The sequence below is a fragment of the Jaculus jaculus genome, chromosome 12, assembly GCF_020740685.1.
Source record: "Jaculus jaculus isolate mJacJac1 chromosome 12, mJacJac1.mat.Y.cur, whole genome shotgun sequence".
In the NCBI taxonomy this organism is placed as follows: domain Eukaryota; kingdom Metazoa; phylum Chordata; class Mammalia; order Rodentia; family Dipodidae; genus Jaculus; species Jaculus jaculus.
Genome location: NC_059113.1, coordinates 22,497,471 through 22,518,719, shown reverse-complemented (window position 1 = coordinate 22,518,719; position 21,249 = coordinate 22,497,471). Strand labels below are relative to the sequence as shown.

The 21,249-nt window shown below is 39.9% G+C and overlaps 1 protein-coding gene and 1 non-coding gene across 2 annotated transcripts in view; both read right to left on the bottom strand.

Moving 5' to 3' along the window:
* Nucleotides 1-5,737: 5,737 nt before the first annotated feature.
* Nucleotides 5,738-21,249, bottom strand: part of LOC123453717 (vomeronasal type-2 receptor 116-like) — a 31,054-nt gene continuing 15,542 nt past the window's right edge. Inside the window, exon 4 of the mRNA XM_045131407.1 lies at nucleotides 5,738-6,642. Coding sequence (XP_044987342.1) covers nucleotides 5,738-6,642 — 905 coding nt within the window. The remainder of the gene's footprint in view (nucleotides 6,643-21,249) is intronic.
* LOC123453806 lies at nucleotides 11,758-11,864 on the bottom strand. Its single transcript, XR_006632984.1, has one exon. It is a non-coding gene; the product is annotated as a U6 spliceosomal RNA (small nuclear RNA).

The window sequence follows — 21,249 nt, the reverse complement described above, 5'->3', positions numbered from 1 at the left end:
ATTCATGATCTCAAAGTGGCTGATACTTCCTACACAAGTCTTGCATAGAAACAGGGGAAATGCTGTATAAAATCTTAAATTGCTTGAGGATCCATTTGTAAATAATTGGCCTTAATTCCTATATGGTTATCATACTATTTATAAAGATCTTGCTTATTCCTATATCTTAGCAGTTTTCTCTAATTCTTTGGTCTTTCTCAAAATTCCAACACCATTATTCACAAAAGTGGAAACAATAACAGTGTAAAGTAAAAATCACCAATACAATAAATAATTCCAACTGTTTGAAATATTTTGGAAAGATACAAAAATGTGATTTCATGTTACACTACAGAATCAGAGTACCAAAAAGAGAATGGTAATGGAATAAAAAATAGTAACTCTGCATAGAAGACCTACACAGTTACACGTACCTGACTTTACCAAGACTGTGAAACATATTCTGTATAAAACATAGCCCATCACCAAATTATGTTGACAATTCTGATGGCCACATGTAGAAGAAAAAATTTAGATCCCTGCCTTTCTTTTTTTTTTTTAAAGGAGTATGTTATTTTTTAAAATTTTTTTTATTATTTATTTATTTGAGAGCGACAGACACAGAGAGAAAGACAGATAGAGGGACAGAGAGAGAATGGGCATGCCAGGGCTTCCAGCCTCTGCAAATGAACTCCAGACGCGTGCGACCCTTGTGCATCTGGCTAACGTGGGACCTGGGGAAGCGAGCCTCGAACCGGGGTCCTTAGGCTTCACAGGCAAGTGCTTAACCGCTAAGCCACCTCTCCAGCCCAGATCCCTACCTTTCTTGATGAAGGAAAATTGTCAAAGACCTTATAGGCATTTCATCCTCAACAGAAACACATGTGAAAAATTATAAATATCTTTTAGAAGCAAAGAAATCAGTTAATTTTATAATACATCTTGAACAAAACATATGATGGAAGAGTTTTTGCAAAAAATTACTCAAAGTACACAAAAAAGCCATACATGAAAATTGTGAATGGTACCTCACATGATTAATTCATCACTGAGATTGAATGGAGAATTCTAAATGACATTGTACCATAACCAGTTTTGACAAAGGTGATAAAAATGTGCATTGAATGTGAGATAATTTCTTGCACAAATTGTGCTGGGGAATCTATATATTTATGTTTTGAAGAACACATCAGTATCTCTATTTCTCACCCTCTATGAAATCCAGTGTGAAAAGCATTATGCACCCACACCTGATATATTACCAGTTGTATTAACAGAGGGAAGCAAAGGGAATGCACTTGTCATGAGCTCTGTGTACACAGTTGCAGTAGCTCAGGATATGTTTGAAAGATGTGATGAATGAGAATTCACTAAACTCACAAGCTTTTGCATAGCAGAAGTAACAATGAATAGATCAAACACTTAGCCTGTATAATGCAAGAACATATTGGAGCTATAAACCTGACCTCTGATTAGTGACAAGGACATAAAGAATGCAAAATTAAATACTAAAATCAGAGAACCCAGCCAATGCATAGAAAAATATTGTAAAAGGGATTTTCCTAAAGAGGGACAAATTACTAGTTAGCATATGATAAATCATAAACATACATAGAAATATGAAAAATTTAAAAGAAACTCCATTAATATCTTGTCCACAGTAATGAGCAATGCACTATGCTGTTATGATTGCAGGGAAATTGGAACACTTACATTTTTTGGTGGGGATATAAGCTTTTCTGGACATCAGAATGGAGGATGTTCCTACAAGTCTAAAATTAGGGCCACTATATGATACAGCAATACCATGTCCAAAAAATGATGCCAAGTTATCTCAGACAACCTTGAAAACCTATGTTACTAGTATCACATTCACAAAAGCCATAAAATGGAACCATACCAGATGTTCATCCCCACAAGATTAGCAGAAGAAACTGTGGAATATATGTACAATCAACTTTTGTTCAAACATCAGAAAGAAATGATTATACCACTTTTCTGTGAGTGGCTTAACTTCTTTATAGTTTGAGGATGAATCAAGTTGCACTACGCACACTTTTATTGGATTGCATCTGATAATTGACACCAGTCCTTATTCTACACTTTGAATCTTTTAAATAATATTGCAAGAAATGTGAGTGATTATGTGTTGTGCTGTTTTAGGCACCTAGGTTATTTTCACAGAAGTAGTTATAATAGAACCTTTGGGTCTGGCATATTCATTTTATTTTCTCTCTCTCTCTTCTCCCTCTCTCTCTCCTTCTTTCGCTCTCTCAAATAATAAATAATTAAAATATTAAAACAAGTCAGTTGAGAATTACATATTTCATTAGCTAATGTAAGTCAGAATAGTTAGGCAAACATTAAAATGGGAATAGACTGTATGAGTGAGGACTGGTCTGGAAAGTTCCTGGACCAGAGGGGGAGGGACATTGTCCTGTATGCTTATGGGATAAGGATATAGGAGAAAATTTAGGGAGCAATGGTCAATCTGGATTGTCACCCTCCATTTCTGGCCCTGGAAGAAGGCTGTGTGGGAGGTGGGTCTTTCTTCAGCCATGGAATGTTCCAGACAATCGGAGAGCTGCAGAAGAGGGTTGACTCCTGGCCTCCATTTCAGTCCTTGCTCTTTCCTCCACCATGTGCTAATGAATGCCTCTCTTTTCACCTCCACCCACTTTGGTCCTCAATCACTATTCCTGGTGTCATGTTAACATCTGGAATGAAGTAAGGCTATAGTAGAGGAACATATGCTCAGGTCTTAAGCAAGGTTCATGGCAGTTTTAATACCATTTACAATATCTATACATAAAAGCAATACTCTACAGTTTAGTCAGCACCACAGCAAATTTGCTAATAGTTTTGGAATACAGTTCTCTAAACTTGTGAGAAACTGCATCAACACTCCAGAAGGAAGGACTCCTTTTGCTTCTTACATCCTGTAATCTTCCCTGTCTTTCAATCTGTCCTCATTCCTTCCTTTGGTCCTGTCTTTTTCCTAAGACTTCAGACCTTCTCCTCAAACTTCCTTCCTCCCTCAGAACTTGCCTTCACCCTCCTATCCCATTCTGATACTTTCTCCCCTCAGAATCCTGTTTCCCTCAGCAATTTCCTTTTAGCTCCACTCACAACATATTCCTCAGGTACCTACAGACTGCATCCATTTCATCAGGCCTTTTGTTTTTGAAATACTGTTAAGTTCTTACCTCCTCTGAAGTTGCTGCCTCAGCTCTCAGACACCCTCCAAATATCCCATTCAAGTCTCTTCTTCATCACAAATGTGTCTTCCCACTTATTCCTCAGATGTGTGTACACGATGGGCCCTGTTGTAGATGCTCATGTCCTAACCCTTTCTACCTAACCTTGTCTTATTCCTTCTGGTTTTTCCTTTCTTCCTAACACCTTTTCTTCTATTCTTACATTTCTAAATACTGTCTTCCTTTCATAGATTTTTTTTTCCATCAGACACTTGGCTTCCTCATTTGTTAGACAGTAGGGAAAATCAGCACTGTCTCTCCCACACCCTTAAAGCCCTCCCTAGGCATAAGACAGATGGAGGCTTCCTCAGTGTTACCAGCACCAAGCCCCTGTCTGCCTTCGCCTGGGTAGCAGCAGTGGTAAAGTCACTACTAGAATCTATATACCCGCCCTTCCTCATCACACCCTTTGGCTGGGACTGAAGGTCCCCATAGGAAAAGGTGGTAAACTCTAAAGCAGTTTTGGCAATTCCAAGGCAACTTTTTATTCTTCTTGTTTTCTGTGGCCCTATTAGTCTAGTAGGCAAAAGTTATATGCTCCATTTTCTAGAAGAAAAACACTGAGTTTCATGCAACAATATTGACTTTTCCTAGGTCTTGTAGGAAGGTAATTTTTAATGACACCCAGGTTCTGTGAATGCTAGCCAAGCACTCTATCACATATCAAATTGGTTTTTGGTTTTTTTTTTTTGAGGAGGAGTCTTGGTTACACTGGTTAGAAAAGACTCTGGAAACAAACTGTGCCTCAACGTTTTTGGTATTTGCTCTAGAATTACTGAGTTTGGTACCAAGGATCACAGGCATGTGTTAACTACAAGTGTGGGAGGTAAAAGTTGAACACAGAAATAGGTCCCTTCTCTTGTTTCTCCTTAGCAGGGCAATGAGGGGGACCCACTGAGAGAAGGAAGGAGGTGTAAGGACGGAAGCTTCAGCACACAACTGACCCTGGTATCCTGAATCCCAAGTCAACATTACACAGGGCTGGGGGAATGTCCAAAGACCTTTCCCAGAGCATGGATCCAGACCCATGTTCACAGTCTCAGAGGGGCGACACTGGAGACACAAAAACAGGGCTAATTCGGCACAAATAATTGTGGTTGATGGCATCTCATCATTTTGTAAACAAAGGTTTGATTATCTGAGTCTACTATTATACTTGAGAGATCAATTACACTATCTTAGAAACAAATCCCCCTGCCATGCTATGACTTTATCAATAATGTTCTTTTCACATAAACTTTATTTTTGCTATGATTGTTCCTACTTATCTTTACCATTCCCTTTATTTCTTTTTTTTTCAAATGTTTTGTTTATTTTTATTTATTTATTTGAGAGTGACAGACAGAGAGAGAAAGAGGCAGAGAGAGAGAGAGGAGAGAATCGATGTGTCAGGGCCTCCAGCCACTGCAAATGAATTCCAGACATGTGCGCCCCCTTGTGCATCTGGCTAACGTGGGTCCTGGGGAATCGAGCTTCGAACCAGGGTCCTTAGGCTTCACAGGCAAGCACTTAACTGCTGGGCCATTTCTCCAGCCCCATTCCCTTTATTTCTTCAATAGATTCCTCAAAACAGGACACTCTCACTGCATCATGAAATACTAATCCTAACTGCATGACCTTTTAAACTCCTCCTACAATTGAAACATTGTTTCAAGTGCCTTAACAAGCCCTCCCTTGATATGCTCATATGTACCATCTAGCTTTATCCAATCAATCCATCAAGATTCTGATGCAATTATCCTTATATGGGGACAAGTAATTTCAGTTAGCTAGAAAATCATTATAAAGACAAAAAAGGGGATGTCTTTTTTTTTTTTTACTTTTATTTTTTGGTTTTTCAAGGTAGGGTCTCACTCTAGTCCAGGCTGACCTGGAACTCACTATGTAGTCTCAGGGTGGCCTCGAACTCATGGCAATCCTCCCACCTCTGCCTCCCGAGTGCTGGGATTAAAGGCGTGTGCCACCATGCCCAGCAAGGAAGGGGATTTCTCTTCTCACACTGCATCCTGAACTTATATTTAGTCATAAACTCTATTTCTCATATTTTAAAAGATTTTTCAGAAAAATGGTATTTATTATGATACTATTGCATTTTAGAAAAGAAACACTTTCTCCTATCTGCTAATATCCTTTACAAACTATCTCATGGATAACTGATATAATGCAGATTAATATATGAATATAGGAAGAATCCTAACAGTTTAAATAGGAGTATACTATAATCTTTCAGAAAAATATTCAAGAAACTTATATGTGAATCAAATGTCTCATAGTAACTTATTACTTCCAGATTTTTGGTCTACAATTGTCGGTGTTTTCAACATAGGTGTGTGTGTGTGTGTATGTATATATATACATACATACATATATATATATATTCATGTTAATACATATGTGGCTGATAAACACAATGGTTATAAAGATGTATAAAAACTTGTAATACAAAGCATATTTTAATATAGACACATACATATACATTAGTATTTTAAAAGTCTAAAGTTTCAAGCAAGCATTTTATCCCTGTATTTTGGAAGAGAAATCCTCTCTGGCCTTAACAAAATGACATAGCATTTAGGGACAAAGATGCACCCTAGCAGCCCTGCACTGGAGGCCAGGATGGAGAAGACCTCCACAGCCACCATGACCTTCCCCTTTGTGCTGTGGTACACTGGCAGGAACGTGACCCACACACTGCAAAACACGAGCATGCTGAAGGTTAGGAACTTCGCTTCATTGTACTTGTCGGGCAGCTTTCTGGCAAAGAAAGCTATAGTGAAGCTACCCAGGGCGAGGGAGCCAAGGAATCCCAGGACACAGTAGAAGGCAGAGACTGAGCCCTTGTTGCACACAATGATGATGTGCCCATGTTCAGAATGTGAATCTGTCTCAATAAAGGGAGGAGATGTTCCCAGCCAGACTCCACAGAGGATGAGTTGGATCAGTATGCAGATGGGGATGATGAAGTTTGGTGCTCCTGATACCAGCAACCACCTCATCATTTTTCTTGGGGTGGTGAGCTTGAAGGCCAGAACCACAGTGATCGTCTTAGCTAAGACGGTGGAAACAGCCACAGAGAAAACCACTCCAAATGTGGTCTGCTGCAGGATGCAGGTGGCTGAGTATGGACGACCCAGGAAGAGCAGGGAGCAGAGGAAACAGAAGATCAGGGAGATGAGCAGGATGTAGCTGAGAGCACGGTTGTTGGCCCTCACAAGGGGAGTGTCATGGTGCTTCACAAATACCCCCAAAACTAGAGAGGTCAGTGCACAGAAACACAGGGCCATGCAGGCCAGAGCCATCCCCAGGGGTTCTCCAAATGCAAGAAATGTTACAGTTCTTTGTAGACAGCGGTTCTGTTCTGTGTTGCCATATTGATCTTCTGGACACTTCAAACACTGCTCCATATCTGTTGTAGGAGACAAAGTGTCATCAAGTCAGCTTTAGTATTTCTCTTCTCTACACAGGCCACTTCAAAAATTAAGCTTATAACAGTAAACTTTTTAAAAATTATTTATTTATTTATTTGAGAGCGACAGACACAGAGAGAAAGACAGATAGAGGGAGAGAGAGAGAATGGGTGCACCAGGGCTTCCAGCCTCTGCAAATGAACTCCAGACGCATGTGCCCTCTTGTGCATCTGGCTAACGTGGGAACTGGGGAACCGAGCCTCGAACTGGGGTCCTTAGGCTTCACAGGCAAGCGCTTAACCACTAAGCCATCTCTCCAGCCCAACAGTAAACTTTTTATATAGATAGTTAATTAGTGTGGTTGATTCAGGTGTCCCCCATAAACTTATGTGTTCTGAATGTTAAGCCTTCAGCTGGTAGCAATATAGGAATTGAAGCTTCCTGGCAGCAAGGTATTGTTGGGGGTAGGCTTGTGGGTATTCTAGCCAGCTTTCCCTTGCCAGTGTTTGGTGCACCCTCCTGCTGCTGTTGCCAGCCTGATGTTGGCCAGGAGGTGATGTCTACCCTCTGCTCATTCCACTGTTTTCCCTTGCTGTCATGGAGCTTCCCTTCTAGTTTGTAACCCCAAACAAACCCTTTCCTCCCATTAGTCACTCTTAATTACGTGTTTTCTGTCAGAAACCTGAAGCTGATGCAACAGTAGCTTTGGTACCTTTGTTGCTACTAACCTTACAGTGTGGCTTTGTCCATTTGGAAATTATCTGAGAGAAGAATGTGGAAGAATGTGAAACCTTGACCTAAAACCTTCCCTTCCGGTGCTGTAAGTAAGGTCACAGTTGAATCTCTTAAATGTAGTAAGAACAATGACTATTAGGTTTGGCTTATGAGGGTGAGAAAGAGCTTTGCCTGGAGTGAGCTAGAAACAGTTTATGTGATAGGCTTGTGATCTACCTGTCCTGGGAAGTTGTGTAGTATTGTATGGTTTATAAGTGGACTACTGTGAGCAGAGGAATATAGCACAGAAAAAAATGTATTCTTTCTGTCAACACTACTTCCCATTCAACTGCAATAGTTTGAGAGAATACAACCATTGAGATAGGACCAGCTGACCTGAATTGGGACAACAAGAAAATGTAGTCTTTGGAAGTGGTTTGAATGCTTAAGGTTTATCTTTTTCTTAAAAGGTTTATCTTTTTCTTAAAAGTCTGCTTTATTTCCCCCTGCATTAACTTTGTAGCGATTTTTTTTGAAATGACCATGGGCAGTATGAAGTGGACTTGTTGGTTTGCCTTAGTGAAAACCCAATGGAACCATGAGGATGAATCATAAATTGCAGTGGAGATCCAATTGAGATACCAGAACTATGAGATGGCTACCAAGGAGAAATGCACTAGATGAAGTTTTCTGGTACTGTCAGTGGCCTAGCTGAAGGGGCAAAATTGGAAATTGAGAGACTCATCAGCAGTTAGATTGATCAGACTTTAAGACTTGTCATTGATGAGAATTGTCACAGTTGGAGCTACAGAGCTTAATGTTTATCCTGTTTGTTTTAAATATTGTATTGTTGAATATTTCTTTGCTACACCCAATGCCATCTTTTCAGTGTGAATTTTTATTCTGTGTCATTATGATTGGTTTTTGTTATTACAGCTCAGTTAATACACATTGGACTATGGTGATGTTTGAGCATGACTGGGAGTGCATTGCAGTCAGGTTTGCACTACGGGAAGAAAAAATACAACCAAGAGCAACTTGCAGGAAAAAGTGGTTTAATTTGGGTTATAGGCTTCAGGGGAAGCTCCATTATGGCAGGGAAAATTATGGGATGAGCAGAAGGTGGACATCACCTCCTGGGCAACATCAGATAGGAGAGCGTGCCAAACACTGGCAAGAGGAAGCTGGCTATAACATCCATAAGCCTCTCCCCAACAATATACTGTCTCCAGGTGGCTTTAATTTCCAAATTGCCATCAGCTGAGGACCTCACATTCAGAATACCTAAATATATGAGGGACACCTGATTCAAACTACCACAAACTGATAAAAACTATGGGGACCTTCAAAATTATACTGAATGCATGGCATTTTATCTCATGGATGGTTATCAGTTTACGGGGGCTAGGGCAGAATGTGGTGGTTTGATTCAGATGTCCCCTATAAACTTAATGTATTCTGAATATTAGGTCCTCACCTGGTGGTAGTTGGGACTTGGAGCCTTCTGGTTGCAAGGTATTGTTCCCTTGCCAGGGTTTGGCACACTCTCCTGTGGCTGTTGTCCATGATGTTAGCCAGAATGTGATGTCCCCTAACATCATGGAGTTGCCCTTAAGCCTGTCAGCCAAACTAAACCTTTTCCTTCCAGGAGCCGCTCTTCATTGGGTGTTTCTGTGAGCATCATGAAGCTCTCACCAACAATTAATATATAAGAATAATTCTTAGTTTGTATTCACTTTTCTTTTTATGGTGAACATAATATAATATGTATTTTTCATTTACAGCTATTGTTTATTATTTTAAATTGCATTACAAGAAAGCAAAAGTTTCATCTCTTCTTAAATTCAGTGTACAACAAAAAATTTCTTAGAATGCATAATTTATATGAGCATAAATTTGTTACAAACTGTTCTGTGGCCTGGGAGTTCATGTTTACACTGACAAATGAATGTATATTAACAACTATCTCTTTACTTTACATTTTCCCTTATGTTTGTGTCCTAAGAAATCAGGAGATATGTACAAATCCTCTATAATTTAAATGAGGTGGAAAATTATTCTAATCTCAACTACACAGCTCATGTCAACCATCTCATCTCATGTCATGCCATCTCCTTAGAGTTTACACTTAACAGACAAATTATGGAAAAATTAATTTTACTAAATTCTACTGGTGGTGGTTTCATTCACGTGCCCCCCCCCCATAAACCTAGGTGTTCTAAATGCTGGGTTCAGGCTGATGGAGATTTGGGAATTAACGCCTCCTGGAGAGGTTTATTGTTGGGTTTATGGGTGGTATAGCCAGTTTCTCATCGCCAGTGTTTGGCATACTCTCCTGTTGCTATTGTCTACCTTATGCTGTCCATGGGGTGACTGCCACCCTCTCTCATGCCATCATTTTCCCCTGCCATCATGGAGCTTCCCCTTGAGTCTGTAAGACAAAAGAACACCCCCATTTTTCCCTCAAAATCTACTCTTGGTTGGGTGATTTCTGCCAGTAATGCAAACCTAATTGAAACAGTAATGTTGGTACCAACGAGTGGTGTCATTTACTGCTAAACTCCTCACTACATGGCTTTGGCCTTTTGGAGCTAATTTTCAAGAGGAATGTGGACAGATTTGAAACCTTGGCCTAAGAGACACCTTGCAGTGCTGTAAGTCCAGCTTGATAGATTTTCTGGTCAGAACTGCAAGAACACAATGTAGTAAGAATTATGGACTGTGAGATTTGGCTTGTGAGGGAGAGACAGAAGCTTTCTAGGACTGGGCTAGGAGCATTTTGTGTGAAAGGCTTGCTGTTATGCCCATGACCTGAGAATTTGTACAGGATTTCTTTGTGTAGAAATGGACTGGTGTGAGGAGAGAGATATAGCACAGACATGAAATCTTTGGGCTGAAACTTCTGTCCTTTCAGCTGCAATTATATGATATTTTAATCTTTGAGACTGGGCCAGATGACCTGTACTGGGGAAACAGGAAGAATGTAGACTGTTTTGAAAGGACCTGAGTGCTCAAGAATGTCTTGTTCTTCAAAGTCTGCTTTACTCCCTCCTGGATTAACATTTTGGCATCCTATCTGGTATTGTGGAATATAAGAAATGCAGGAAAGAAAGGGTCATTGTATTTGCAATGTCATCTTGTGTTTTGGAAATGGCCATGGGCAGTGTAAAACAGATTTTCTGGATGCCTGCATGGAGACCCAAGGGAGCCATGAGGATGAACCTTGAATTGCAGTGGAGACCCAGTGGAAATTTTGGGACCACAAGATGGCTGTTAAGAAAGCTTCTGGACCCTGATAAAGTTTTCCAGGACTGTGAGTAGCCTAGCTGGAGGGGTGGAATTGGAAATCCAGAGACTTGTTGCTGATTAGAATTATTGGACTTGGAGACTTGTCATTGACTAGAGTTGTTGGACTTGGAGCTACAGAGTTTTGTGTTTGCCCTGGTTGTTTTACATCTTGTATTGGTTGAATGTTTCTTTGCTATGTTGGGGGCAGGCTTGTGGGTATTATAGCAAGATTCCCCTTGCCAGTGTTTGGCAGACTCTCCTGTTGCTATTGTCTTCCTTATGTTGGCTGGGTGTGGGGGTGATGTCCACCCTCTGCTCATGCCATCATTTTCCTCTGCCATGATGGAGTTTTCCATAGCATCTGTAAGCCAAAATAGACACTTTTACCCCCCAAAACTACTCTTTGCTGGGTGATTTCTGCCAACAATGTGACCCTGACTGCAACACTGCCTCCACAAGTCCATGGTAAGGAATTCAAAGGTCTGTGTTCATTTACATATATGTTGAGCAAGATACCTTTTCAACTTCATGTTTGTGTACACACACATGACATTATTACTTATATTAAAATATAGGCGTTGAATTGTACATTAATTTCTATAATAATAACATTTTTCAATTATTGAGACTTTCCATCCATAAATATCTTCAGCTGTCATTCAGCTGTGAAATGCTTTCACAGATCTATTCTTATTATATTCTAAATTCTGCTATATAAATTTATGTGTAGATAAAACATATTGCTAATTTTTTGAATTCTTTCATTAATTTCACTTGATAAACATCTTCAAATTTTTAAATTTATATTTATTTATTTGAAAGAGACAGCAAAATAAACAGATAGAGACTGAGAGATACTGGGTGCACCAGAGCCACTAGACACTGCAAATGATGTATAGATGCATATGCTGCCTCCCACATCTGGCTTTATGTGGGTACTGAAGAATCAAACATGGGTCCTTTGATTTGAAAGCAAGGGCCTTAACCACTAAGCAATCTGTAAAGCCCATAAACACTGTATTGTAAACATTATTCTTTTTTTTTTAAATTTAATTTATTAGTTTTCTTTTCAGTAAATACAGGCAGTTTGGTACCATTATTTAGGCTCATCTAAAAATATGGAACACTTCACGAATTTGCGTGTCTTCCTTGCTCAGGGGCCATGCTAATCTTCTCTGTATCGTTCCAATTTTAGTATATGTGCTGCCGAAGCGAGCACTGTAAACATTATTCTTCACATATAATATTCCTATCTTTTAATAAAGGGGATAATTTGCATCGTAACCTGGAACTCCCAAACCACTAATGTATGCATACCACTAATCCATTATGTTAATTTGTATTTTGTATGAACATGTCATCTAAACAACCACAACTGAATTTTTACTTTCCACTGCAACTAAATGTTTATTATTTTATTCTATTATTTTTCACCAGGATCCACATTAAAAAATTAAATATTATTTTTTTGCCCATTTTAGACACCATGGTTCTTCAACACATCACAAATACTTCAATTTCAAATAATATTAAATCACCTTTGAAATTATCTAAGCAGCTGAACTTGTTCACCTGTGTCCAGCCCACTGGTTCCACCACGAATGGGATACCTGAGTTCCTTACACTTGACAGCCTGTATGCATGTGCGCACTATATGGCACTCTTAAGGCTGTCTGTAGTCCAGAGATCATCACCAAGCACCAAAATATTAATGAGCATAAAATCAAGCCCTGTGTACTTATGGATTGAGCATCAGGTCCATGTGGTACTAACATCATGCCTTGGCCTGTGCAGGTATGACAGCTGAGGGATCTTAAAGTATGTCACAGTACTCACACCAGACCCTCAGGAAACTGGCAGGCACTCAGGAGGCCTCACAGAATCTTGTTGGCCATATGCCTTCTCTTCCCATTCAGTCATGCCTCCATTATAGCCCCACCCTGTACATGCTCAGATCAGGAATTACTGGGCATCATGCACATTAGGTGATGTCCACACTCTCAAGCCACCTGCCAGTGTTCTCCATGCATAGGGAAGACTAGAAAAGGCCCTCCATGCAGTGATCACACAAGACACCCAGCTCCACTCCTGTGGAGATTGTCCATGCACAGAGTAGACTGCTCAGCAAAAGAGATAAATAGGCCACTTTTTACTCATCAAAGAAACAATTCAACAAGAGGATATTCAATTCATAAGCAAAGATTTACCAAACAGAGGTACACCAAATTTTTTGAAGCATTTTTGAATGTATTTGTGAATATATCAAACAATAAATATGAAATTAATCCCAGCCCCATAATAGTGGGAGCTTTAAATTACCCACTCTAAGTCATCTAAACAGAAAATATGTAAGTCATCTAAACAGAAAATTGCAAAACCATGTTGCTAAACAACACCATATTTAAAAGGACTTAACCTATATGTCCACATCATATTTTATTCAAACTTGACAGAATGCATATTCTTCTCAACAAATCATGGAATCTTTTCAGAATAGGTCATATATTAGAACATGTAGCAAGTCTTCACAAACTCAGTAGATCGGACATAACATTTTGTCTTGTATCTGACCGCAATACAATGACACAAAAAATCAGAAAAAAACAGAAGGCACAGAAAGTCCGCAATCTCTTGGTGATTGCAAAACAGAGTATTGAGTGATTAATGAGTCAGTGGACAAATAAACAATGAAAAAATTCCTAGAACTGAATGAAAATGAAAACATAAAACATAATGATAACAGTCCAAAGATAGAAGATTGTATATCTAAGTGACTTTTACATTATAAAAGGAGAGGTATCTAAAAAAAAAAAAATAAGAAAGACAAAAGAGAGAAAGACAGAACTGATCCATATAAAGGCAGGGGAAACAAAAAACACCCCAAACCTGAGTATGCACACTGAAAGAAAGAATCTAGGTCAGACATCAATAAATTTGATATAAAAAACAATTTAATGAACTAATGAAGTAAAGAGGTGGTTCTCAGTTGGGTGTGGTGGCGCACGCCTGTAATCCTAGCACTCAGGTGGCAGAGGTGGTAGGGTCACCAGGAGTTCGAAGCCACCCTGAGACTATGAAGTAAATTCCAGGTCAACTCAGACTAGAATGAAACTCTACCTGGAATAAACAAACAAACAAAAAATGTGGTTCTTAAAAAAAAAACATGTAAAGAAGCTTGATGAATCCTTGGCTAAACTGATGAAAAGTAGAATAAAGAAGAATGGAAAGAAAAATTTAAGATTTAAAAAGTAGATTACTGGGCTGGAGAGATAGCTTAGCGGTTAAGGCATTTGCCTGAAAACCAAAGGACACCTATTTGATTCCTCAGGACCCATGTGAGCCAGTTGCACAAGGTTGCACATGTGTCTGCAGTTCATTTGCAGTGGCTAGAGGCCCTGGCATGCCCATTTTCTGTCTCTCTCTCTCTCTCCCTCCCTCTCTCTTTCTTTCTCTATCTCTCCATCTCTCTGTCTCTTAAATGAGTAAAGAATAAAATAATGTAGATTTTCCAATAGGTAGCTATGAAATTAGTAGAATCATTAGGACATATTTCTCATTGTTCTATTACACAAAATTAGAATATCTGGAAGAAGTAAACAAAATTTTTGGCATATATGACCTCTCAATCCAAGAGATATAAATTATCTAAGGAGCAATAACTTGTAATGAAATTGAAATACTAATTAAAATCCTCTCAACCAGAAAAAGTCCAAGCTCACATGTTTTCACCACCAAACATGACAAAGAATTTATAGAAGAAGAAAACCACTGTTACTAGTTGTTTCATAAAATTACACAGGTGGAAATACTTATTTATTCCTATTATGAAATCAGCATGGCACCAATAACAAAACAAGACAGAGACAGAAGAAATGAAAATTCTAGACAAATATCTCTGATGAATGTAGAAACAAAAATTCTCAATAAAGTTCACTCAAATCAAATACTACAACATATAAAAGCTATCATCCATCTTGAACAGTAGTATTCAGCTCAGGGATGTAGATATGGTTCAATACACAGAAAGTGATAAACATAATATATTACACTTAAGGACTGAAATTAAATGATCTTTGCAGTATATGTAGAAAAGATTGTGAAAAAAATCAATACACCTTCATGGTTAAATCACAGGACAAATTAAGAATTGAGGGGGTCATGCCTCAATATAACAATGGTTATGTAGAACAGATCTAAATCCTATACCATACTAAATTAGGAAAATCTTAAAAAATTTCCATAAAAGTCTGGAACAAGACCTGGATGTCCCCTCTGCTCATTGCTATTGAAACCACATCTTTCACCCTCCTTGAAAATCAACTCCAGATGGTTCAACAACCTCATAGAAGTGTTGAAATGGGCTGCTGCTAGACACCCATGTTGGTGCCCCTTCCACTTCCCAGCATTACCTGAGTCAAGGGTATGCCCAGTGCTGGTGCAGCCCTGGCCTGGGAGCCACTGGATAGGAAGGACAGCTGGCACAGAGGTGAGTGGGCAGACCCAGTCAACAGCCAGACCTGGGTAGGTTGCCAACCAGGCATGTGTGGAAGGCTTGCCTGCAATGGGGCCACAGGATTCCTAGCTAGGCTGTGGGGAAGGACCCCTGACACAAGGGTGTAAGGAGCAGAGTCAGGCCACTGCACAGAAAGACCTTTCCTCAGCTGTAGCATGGCTGCCTTCAGCTCTCCATGTGACCCAAGACCTTTCATGACAAGAAATTTTGTAGTACTTCCCTCTGTGCATAATTGATAGTCTGGGTAGTGAAGAATCAGGTGACAGTGTCAAAATCTTTCTCTGGTATTTTTCAGGGCAATCAAAGACCCTATCTGGGCAGTTGCACCATCTCACAGGTGGATCCTGGAACCCAGCAAAGCAGAGAAGATCAGCACTGCAGGAGGGCAGCCCAAGCATAGAGAAAAACCAGAATTGTGAGTCCCACAATGTGAGACGAATTTTCTAAAGTGGTGCTTGGAATGGTGCCATATTCTGACTCAGTTTCCTCTTATTTTACTGTTTATTCCTGTGCTTCTGTCAGTAACAGCCAGGACCATTGGTGACACATCACTCCATGGAGATCTCTGGTTGTGGCTGGAAGTCTCCCTCATTCCATTTTCAGGGATCTTTGTGTGCTCCCCTGTTTGTTCATAAGAAAGGTTTGAATGCCATTTGGAGGAGAAAGTCTCATCCATTCCCTAGCTGAGCAACATAATGGCTGACAGGTTCTTTAACCTTTTCCTGTAGGCTCTATTTCTTAGCCAGGTAAATGACTGTGAGTCTTTTGCTCATCTGTTTCTGTGGTCAGCTGGTTAGCCTGCTGCACATGTCACTTTTTTGCACACTGTACTTCTCTGAGTATCATTGGTTCAATAAAGGAATTGAAACGTACCAGTGACTGTCAAACGCAGAAAGGCAATGACCTAACTGCTTTGGATTGGGCTTGCTCTTGGCTTACTACACAGCAGTGCAGTCCTCCGACATTACCAGTGACTGCCTCCTCTCTATCCAAGTTCATGTATTCATTACCAGTGTCATTGAAACAAAGACTCCTGGAAAAGGATGACTTTTACAGTTGTTCCTCATCCCCTCGGTGGTCTTCTTGTGCAACAGATCATTCCACAAGACAGTGCATGTGCACTCAGCCCTGTGCAGCTCAAACTCTGTAGACAAGTTCCCTAAACAACATCTGAACCCTGCCAAACTAAAGGTTGCTACAGGGGACTGAGTCCCCTATGGAAAAAGGGGGATGCTTGGGATTGGATGGAGGCTGTTGCAGCTCTCCTTTTTTCCTCCATACCAGTGAATACAGGACCAACTGCCAAAGGCTCTAATCACATCCCCTGCTCTTTGGGGCTTTGGGATGTTTATCTCTAATACACACAAGGCAGAATATTCCCCACACTACAGTATTACCACCACTGCGAGTCTGAAAAGACCACAGGTTTTCCAACTGTTTCTAGCATTTGCCAGGCCATATGCCTGGACTGATTAGAACACTGGGTATTCTTCCTTTGCCATTACCCTCATACCTTTTCATCCTGCCTTCCAGAATCCTCACGTGATTGGTTTTTGTAATTCTTTCTGCTGTATTTTGTGAATTTATAGTGACTGTTTTTCTGTGAAGCACACACATTGGATGTGGCAGATGAGGAATTCTCTCAATTTTTCCTACCCACTCTCTGCCTAGCTATCCCCGTGTGATTTCTTATAATTCTGGCTAGGTTTTGCTCCACTTCCTCCCCACCAAAAAAGGAAAAGATCTGAAGACATGGTCTAGTATAGCCTTCACAGGCAAGTTTTCTTGATTCTAAGGAATAATGTCATATCTCATATTGAAGCAAAAAAAGGTCTTTAAACTGGTACATATAAACTTTCCCCACTAGGGTAGATATCCATTCTGAAGAGAGAGTGTTATGAGAATCTGAACTTTTCAATGATTCAAGAAGAAAATTTACTGTTGCCCACTGCCATGGCTATTGGCATTTCAAAGGAATTTTCAGTGATGCAAATAGGAATTGCAGAGATAAACTTATTAAATACATCAACCTCTGATAGGTGATGTTTGCCTATCATATTCAAAAGCCTAAATTAAAGATAGGAGGGCTGAAATCAGAAGTGGGTACAATTTAAAAATACTGAATATCACAATTAAATGTGAGTTTGTTTCCCATTTAAAAACAAGAGATAGGCTCTGGAGGGTGTGCGCAGTGTGAGTAGGGCAGATCTCCTTATCCCTCCTCCCAGTTTTCTGGGCCCAGTGGTTCCCCTGGGGCTGCCTTGGGGCTGCCTGGACCCTGTGAGGTTCTGTGAAAGCAGGCCCCTTACTCTGCTTTCTTGACTGAAGTGCTCTGTTTCCCCAGTTCCCAGATACCCTGCTCCAAAGTGATTAGTGGGTGCTGGTTGGTTCCCTTGCTGCTGCCTGGAACCTTTGCACTTGCTCCGGAAGCAGGCTCCTCACTCCACCTTCCTGACTGAGTGGCCCCTGATTCCCCAACTTCTGGATAACCTTTCCCAGAAGGTGCACTTGTGGAGTGAGTAAGCCCGAGCTCCCACCTACCAGTTTCCCACCTACCAGTTCCCTGGCTCCCATATTCATGCTGCAGCCATAGGGTGGCCTGGTCCCTGAGTGTGGGCTGTGGAAACAGGCCTTTTGCTCTGGTTTCCTGGTTGACCTGCCCCTCCATACCATAATCCCTAATCCTCTGAGTCACAGGGTGCATGGCCACTGTAGGAGCTAGACTCTTGCCTCTGTCTCTCCAGCTTCCCAGCTCTCAGTTCATCAACCCCTGAGCCCCCTGTGCTGAAGAGTTCGTGCAAGTGGAGTGAGTATGCCAGAGTTCTCAGCTCCCCACCTCCCAGCCTCCCAGGTGCCTTTGATGTGCCTGCAATCTACAGTTGTAATAGTTATAACCAGATCATATACCTATTTGGTACACATTTGAAGCAAAACACCCACTGGAGACTACAAGGAGAAATACTTCCCCCTCAATAGAATAAAATATTTTCCTCAAGATGGGTACACCACAATGCAAAATAAATAAATAAAAAGAATGAAAGCCAAAAATCCGAGACATCTGACTTCCGGTTAAGATGGCAGTGTAGGAAGCACACAAAAGCAGCCTAGGGGAGAAAAAGCCAAATAAAACCCCAGCAAAATACATTCTTCTACTAAAAAGTGAGGTGTATAAGAAATTACCAATGGCAGTAGAGAAGTAGGAGAGATCCATAGCATCCAGAACCCACACAGGCAGACAGCAGTGGCCACACCAGGACTGTGGGGCCATAGCTACAAAGCTGGGCTTGACCTGCAGGAGAAGCCAGCTGAGGGGATTTTCCACTCATGCCAAAGCTCTTTGCAAACTCAAGAAATGTGGAGAACTGCAGCGAACAATGGAGGAGCAGATCACGAGGTAGAGGATCACTCAGACCAGTGGGAGAACTAGAACCACCATCCACAGCCTCTCTCCCCCACCACCAGGGCAAGAGCTAGCAAGCACCGGAGACTAGGGGAAGGGAGCTCACAGCACCCAGCACTAGCAACCAGAGCAGCAATCCAATGACCCAGTCAGCCTACTTGAACCCACAATGCAGCAAAGAGGGACCCAAGCAGGAACGCAGCATGACTGAGACCAAGATCATTCCAAAGGGTAACTGGGATTACACCAGATCAGTGCCCACCAAATAAGCCTGGTATATAGGACTGAACTGGAAGTGTTAATTGCACTTTCCATATCAGAATAAATTATAGGTTAAATCCGATAGATGGTTGGATTTGACATTGTTAAATAAACTATATATTGGGCTTATTATTTGTTGCTGCTTGATGTATAGTGGCTTTGCTTCCTCTTCTGTTGTACATTAGGTAAGGGTCTCACTTGGTCACAAGCTGACTTGGAACCTTCAGCAGACCAGAAATCTTAACCTCCTTGTTGACAGGATTAAGGGTGTGTGGCACCAGACACCCTAAGGGACAGTGATATTATTAGAGGATTTGATTGTCACAATATCTATTCTTGTATAAATACTCTGTGCTGTATTTCATTGAAAGTGTACATTGTTTAGTTAAGTTTAAGAATCAGCCTGTATTTTGTTCTACTCAGCCAACTTGAATACTCTCATAGCAGGCAAACCCAACACCTAGGGTCACTTTTATAGATACTTTGAGAATCTTTGAGAGCCACACCTAGCATTTTAAGCTCCTACCCTAAAGATATAGAACATCAGATTGATTGATACATCTAATAATACCCAGCTAACTAGAAAATCCAATCATTAAATGATCAATAATGCAAAAATATATACATTATAACACAAGAAACACCAAAAATCAAGACAATATAAATCCACCAAAATGTATTTATGCATCAAAAATGACCTCTAGTGAGAACGATTTAGTGGAAATGCCTGAGAAAGATTTCAAAAGAGTGATTATAAATGTTTAAAAAAGTCAAAGAAGAAATCAAAGAAGACACAGGATACCAATTTAATGAAATAAAGGGTCAATACTAGACATAAATAAGGAAATAGAAATAATAAAGAAAAACCAGTCAAAATTACTAGCAATGAAGAACACAGTTAATGAAGTAAAAATTTCTGTGGAAATCTCACCAGTAGAATAGATGAAGGGGAGAACAGAATATTGAAACTAGAAGACCATGTAGCATATCTAATAGAATCCAACAAAGAGAAAGACAACGTAATAGGAAAGTATGAATGGGAATTTCAAGATAGTCGATACACTATGAAAAAAATCATACATAAGAATTCAGGGTATAGTAGAAGGAGAAGAACTTCCCTCCAAAGGTATAGTAGGCATTTTCAACAAAATCACAGAAGTAAACTTTCCCCAAATTGGGAAAGAGGTGCCAAGGCAGATTCAGGAATCTTTTAGAACACCAAACAGACAAAACTTGGAAAGAACCTCTCTTCACTATATTTTAATTAAACTACCAAACATACAAACCAAAGAAAAAATAATGAAAGCAGTTAGAGAGAAAAATAAAGTTACCTACAAAGGCAAGCCCATCAGGATCACAGCAGGTTACTCAACACAAACTTTAAAAGCCAGAAAGACTTGTAGTAATGTATTTCAAGCTCTGAAAAATAACAACTGTCAACCAAGATTACTTTATCCTGCAAAGCTATCCATTTAAATAGACAGAGAAATAAGGACATTCCACAATAAAAGCAGGCTAAAGAATATTTGAAGACAAAACCAGCTCCACAGAAAATACTTGAAAGAATCCTCCATGCTGAAGAGAAAGAAAAGCACACATACAAGCAACCTGGAAAAAGCAAGCCATACTCAAATACTAGTTAATACAAGAAAGCAAAGGTAAAATGGGAAGAACTAAAAAAAATGGTAAAAATAAATACACACCTTTCAATAATATCTCCTAATATCAATAGCCTCAGTGCCCCAACCAAAAGACACAGGTTTGCAGATTGGGTTAAACAGCAGGATTCTTCAATTTGTTGCCTCCAAAATTCACCTTTCTACAAAGTATGAACACTATCTTAGGGTGAAAGGTTGGAAAATGGTTTATCAAGCAAATGGGCCTAGAAAAAAAGCAGGGACTGTTATACTAATATATGACAAGGTAGACTTCAGTCCAACATTAGGAAAGATAACGAAGGTCACTTTATATTGATTAAAGGAACCCTCCAACAGGAGGACATTACAATCCTAAACATATATGCACCTAACATGTCACTTCATCAAACAAACACTATTAGAGCTAAGGTCACAGATAACACCAAACACAGTGATAGTGGGTGACTTCAACACCCCACTCTCATCAATTGACAAGTCATCCTGGCAAAACATAAACAGAGAGGCATCTGGATTAAATGAGGTCATTGATAAAAGGACCTAACAGATAGATACAAGGCATTTCATCAAATGTTGCAGAATATACATTTTTTTCAGCAGCATATGGAACATTCTCTAAAATAGACCATATATGAGGACACAAAGAAAATTTTAACAAATACAGGACAATTGAAATAGTTCCTTGCATTCTATCTGACCACAATGCAATCAAACTACAATTCAATAGCAAGAAAAGCTATACAGCATACAAAAAATCATGGAAACTAAAAAATAC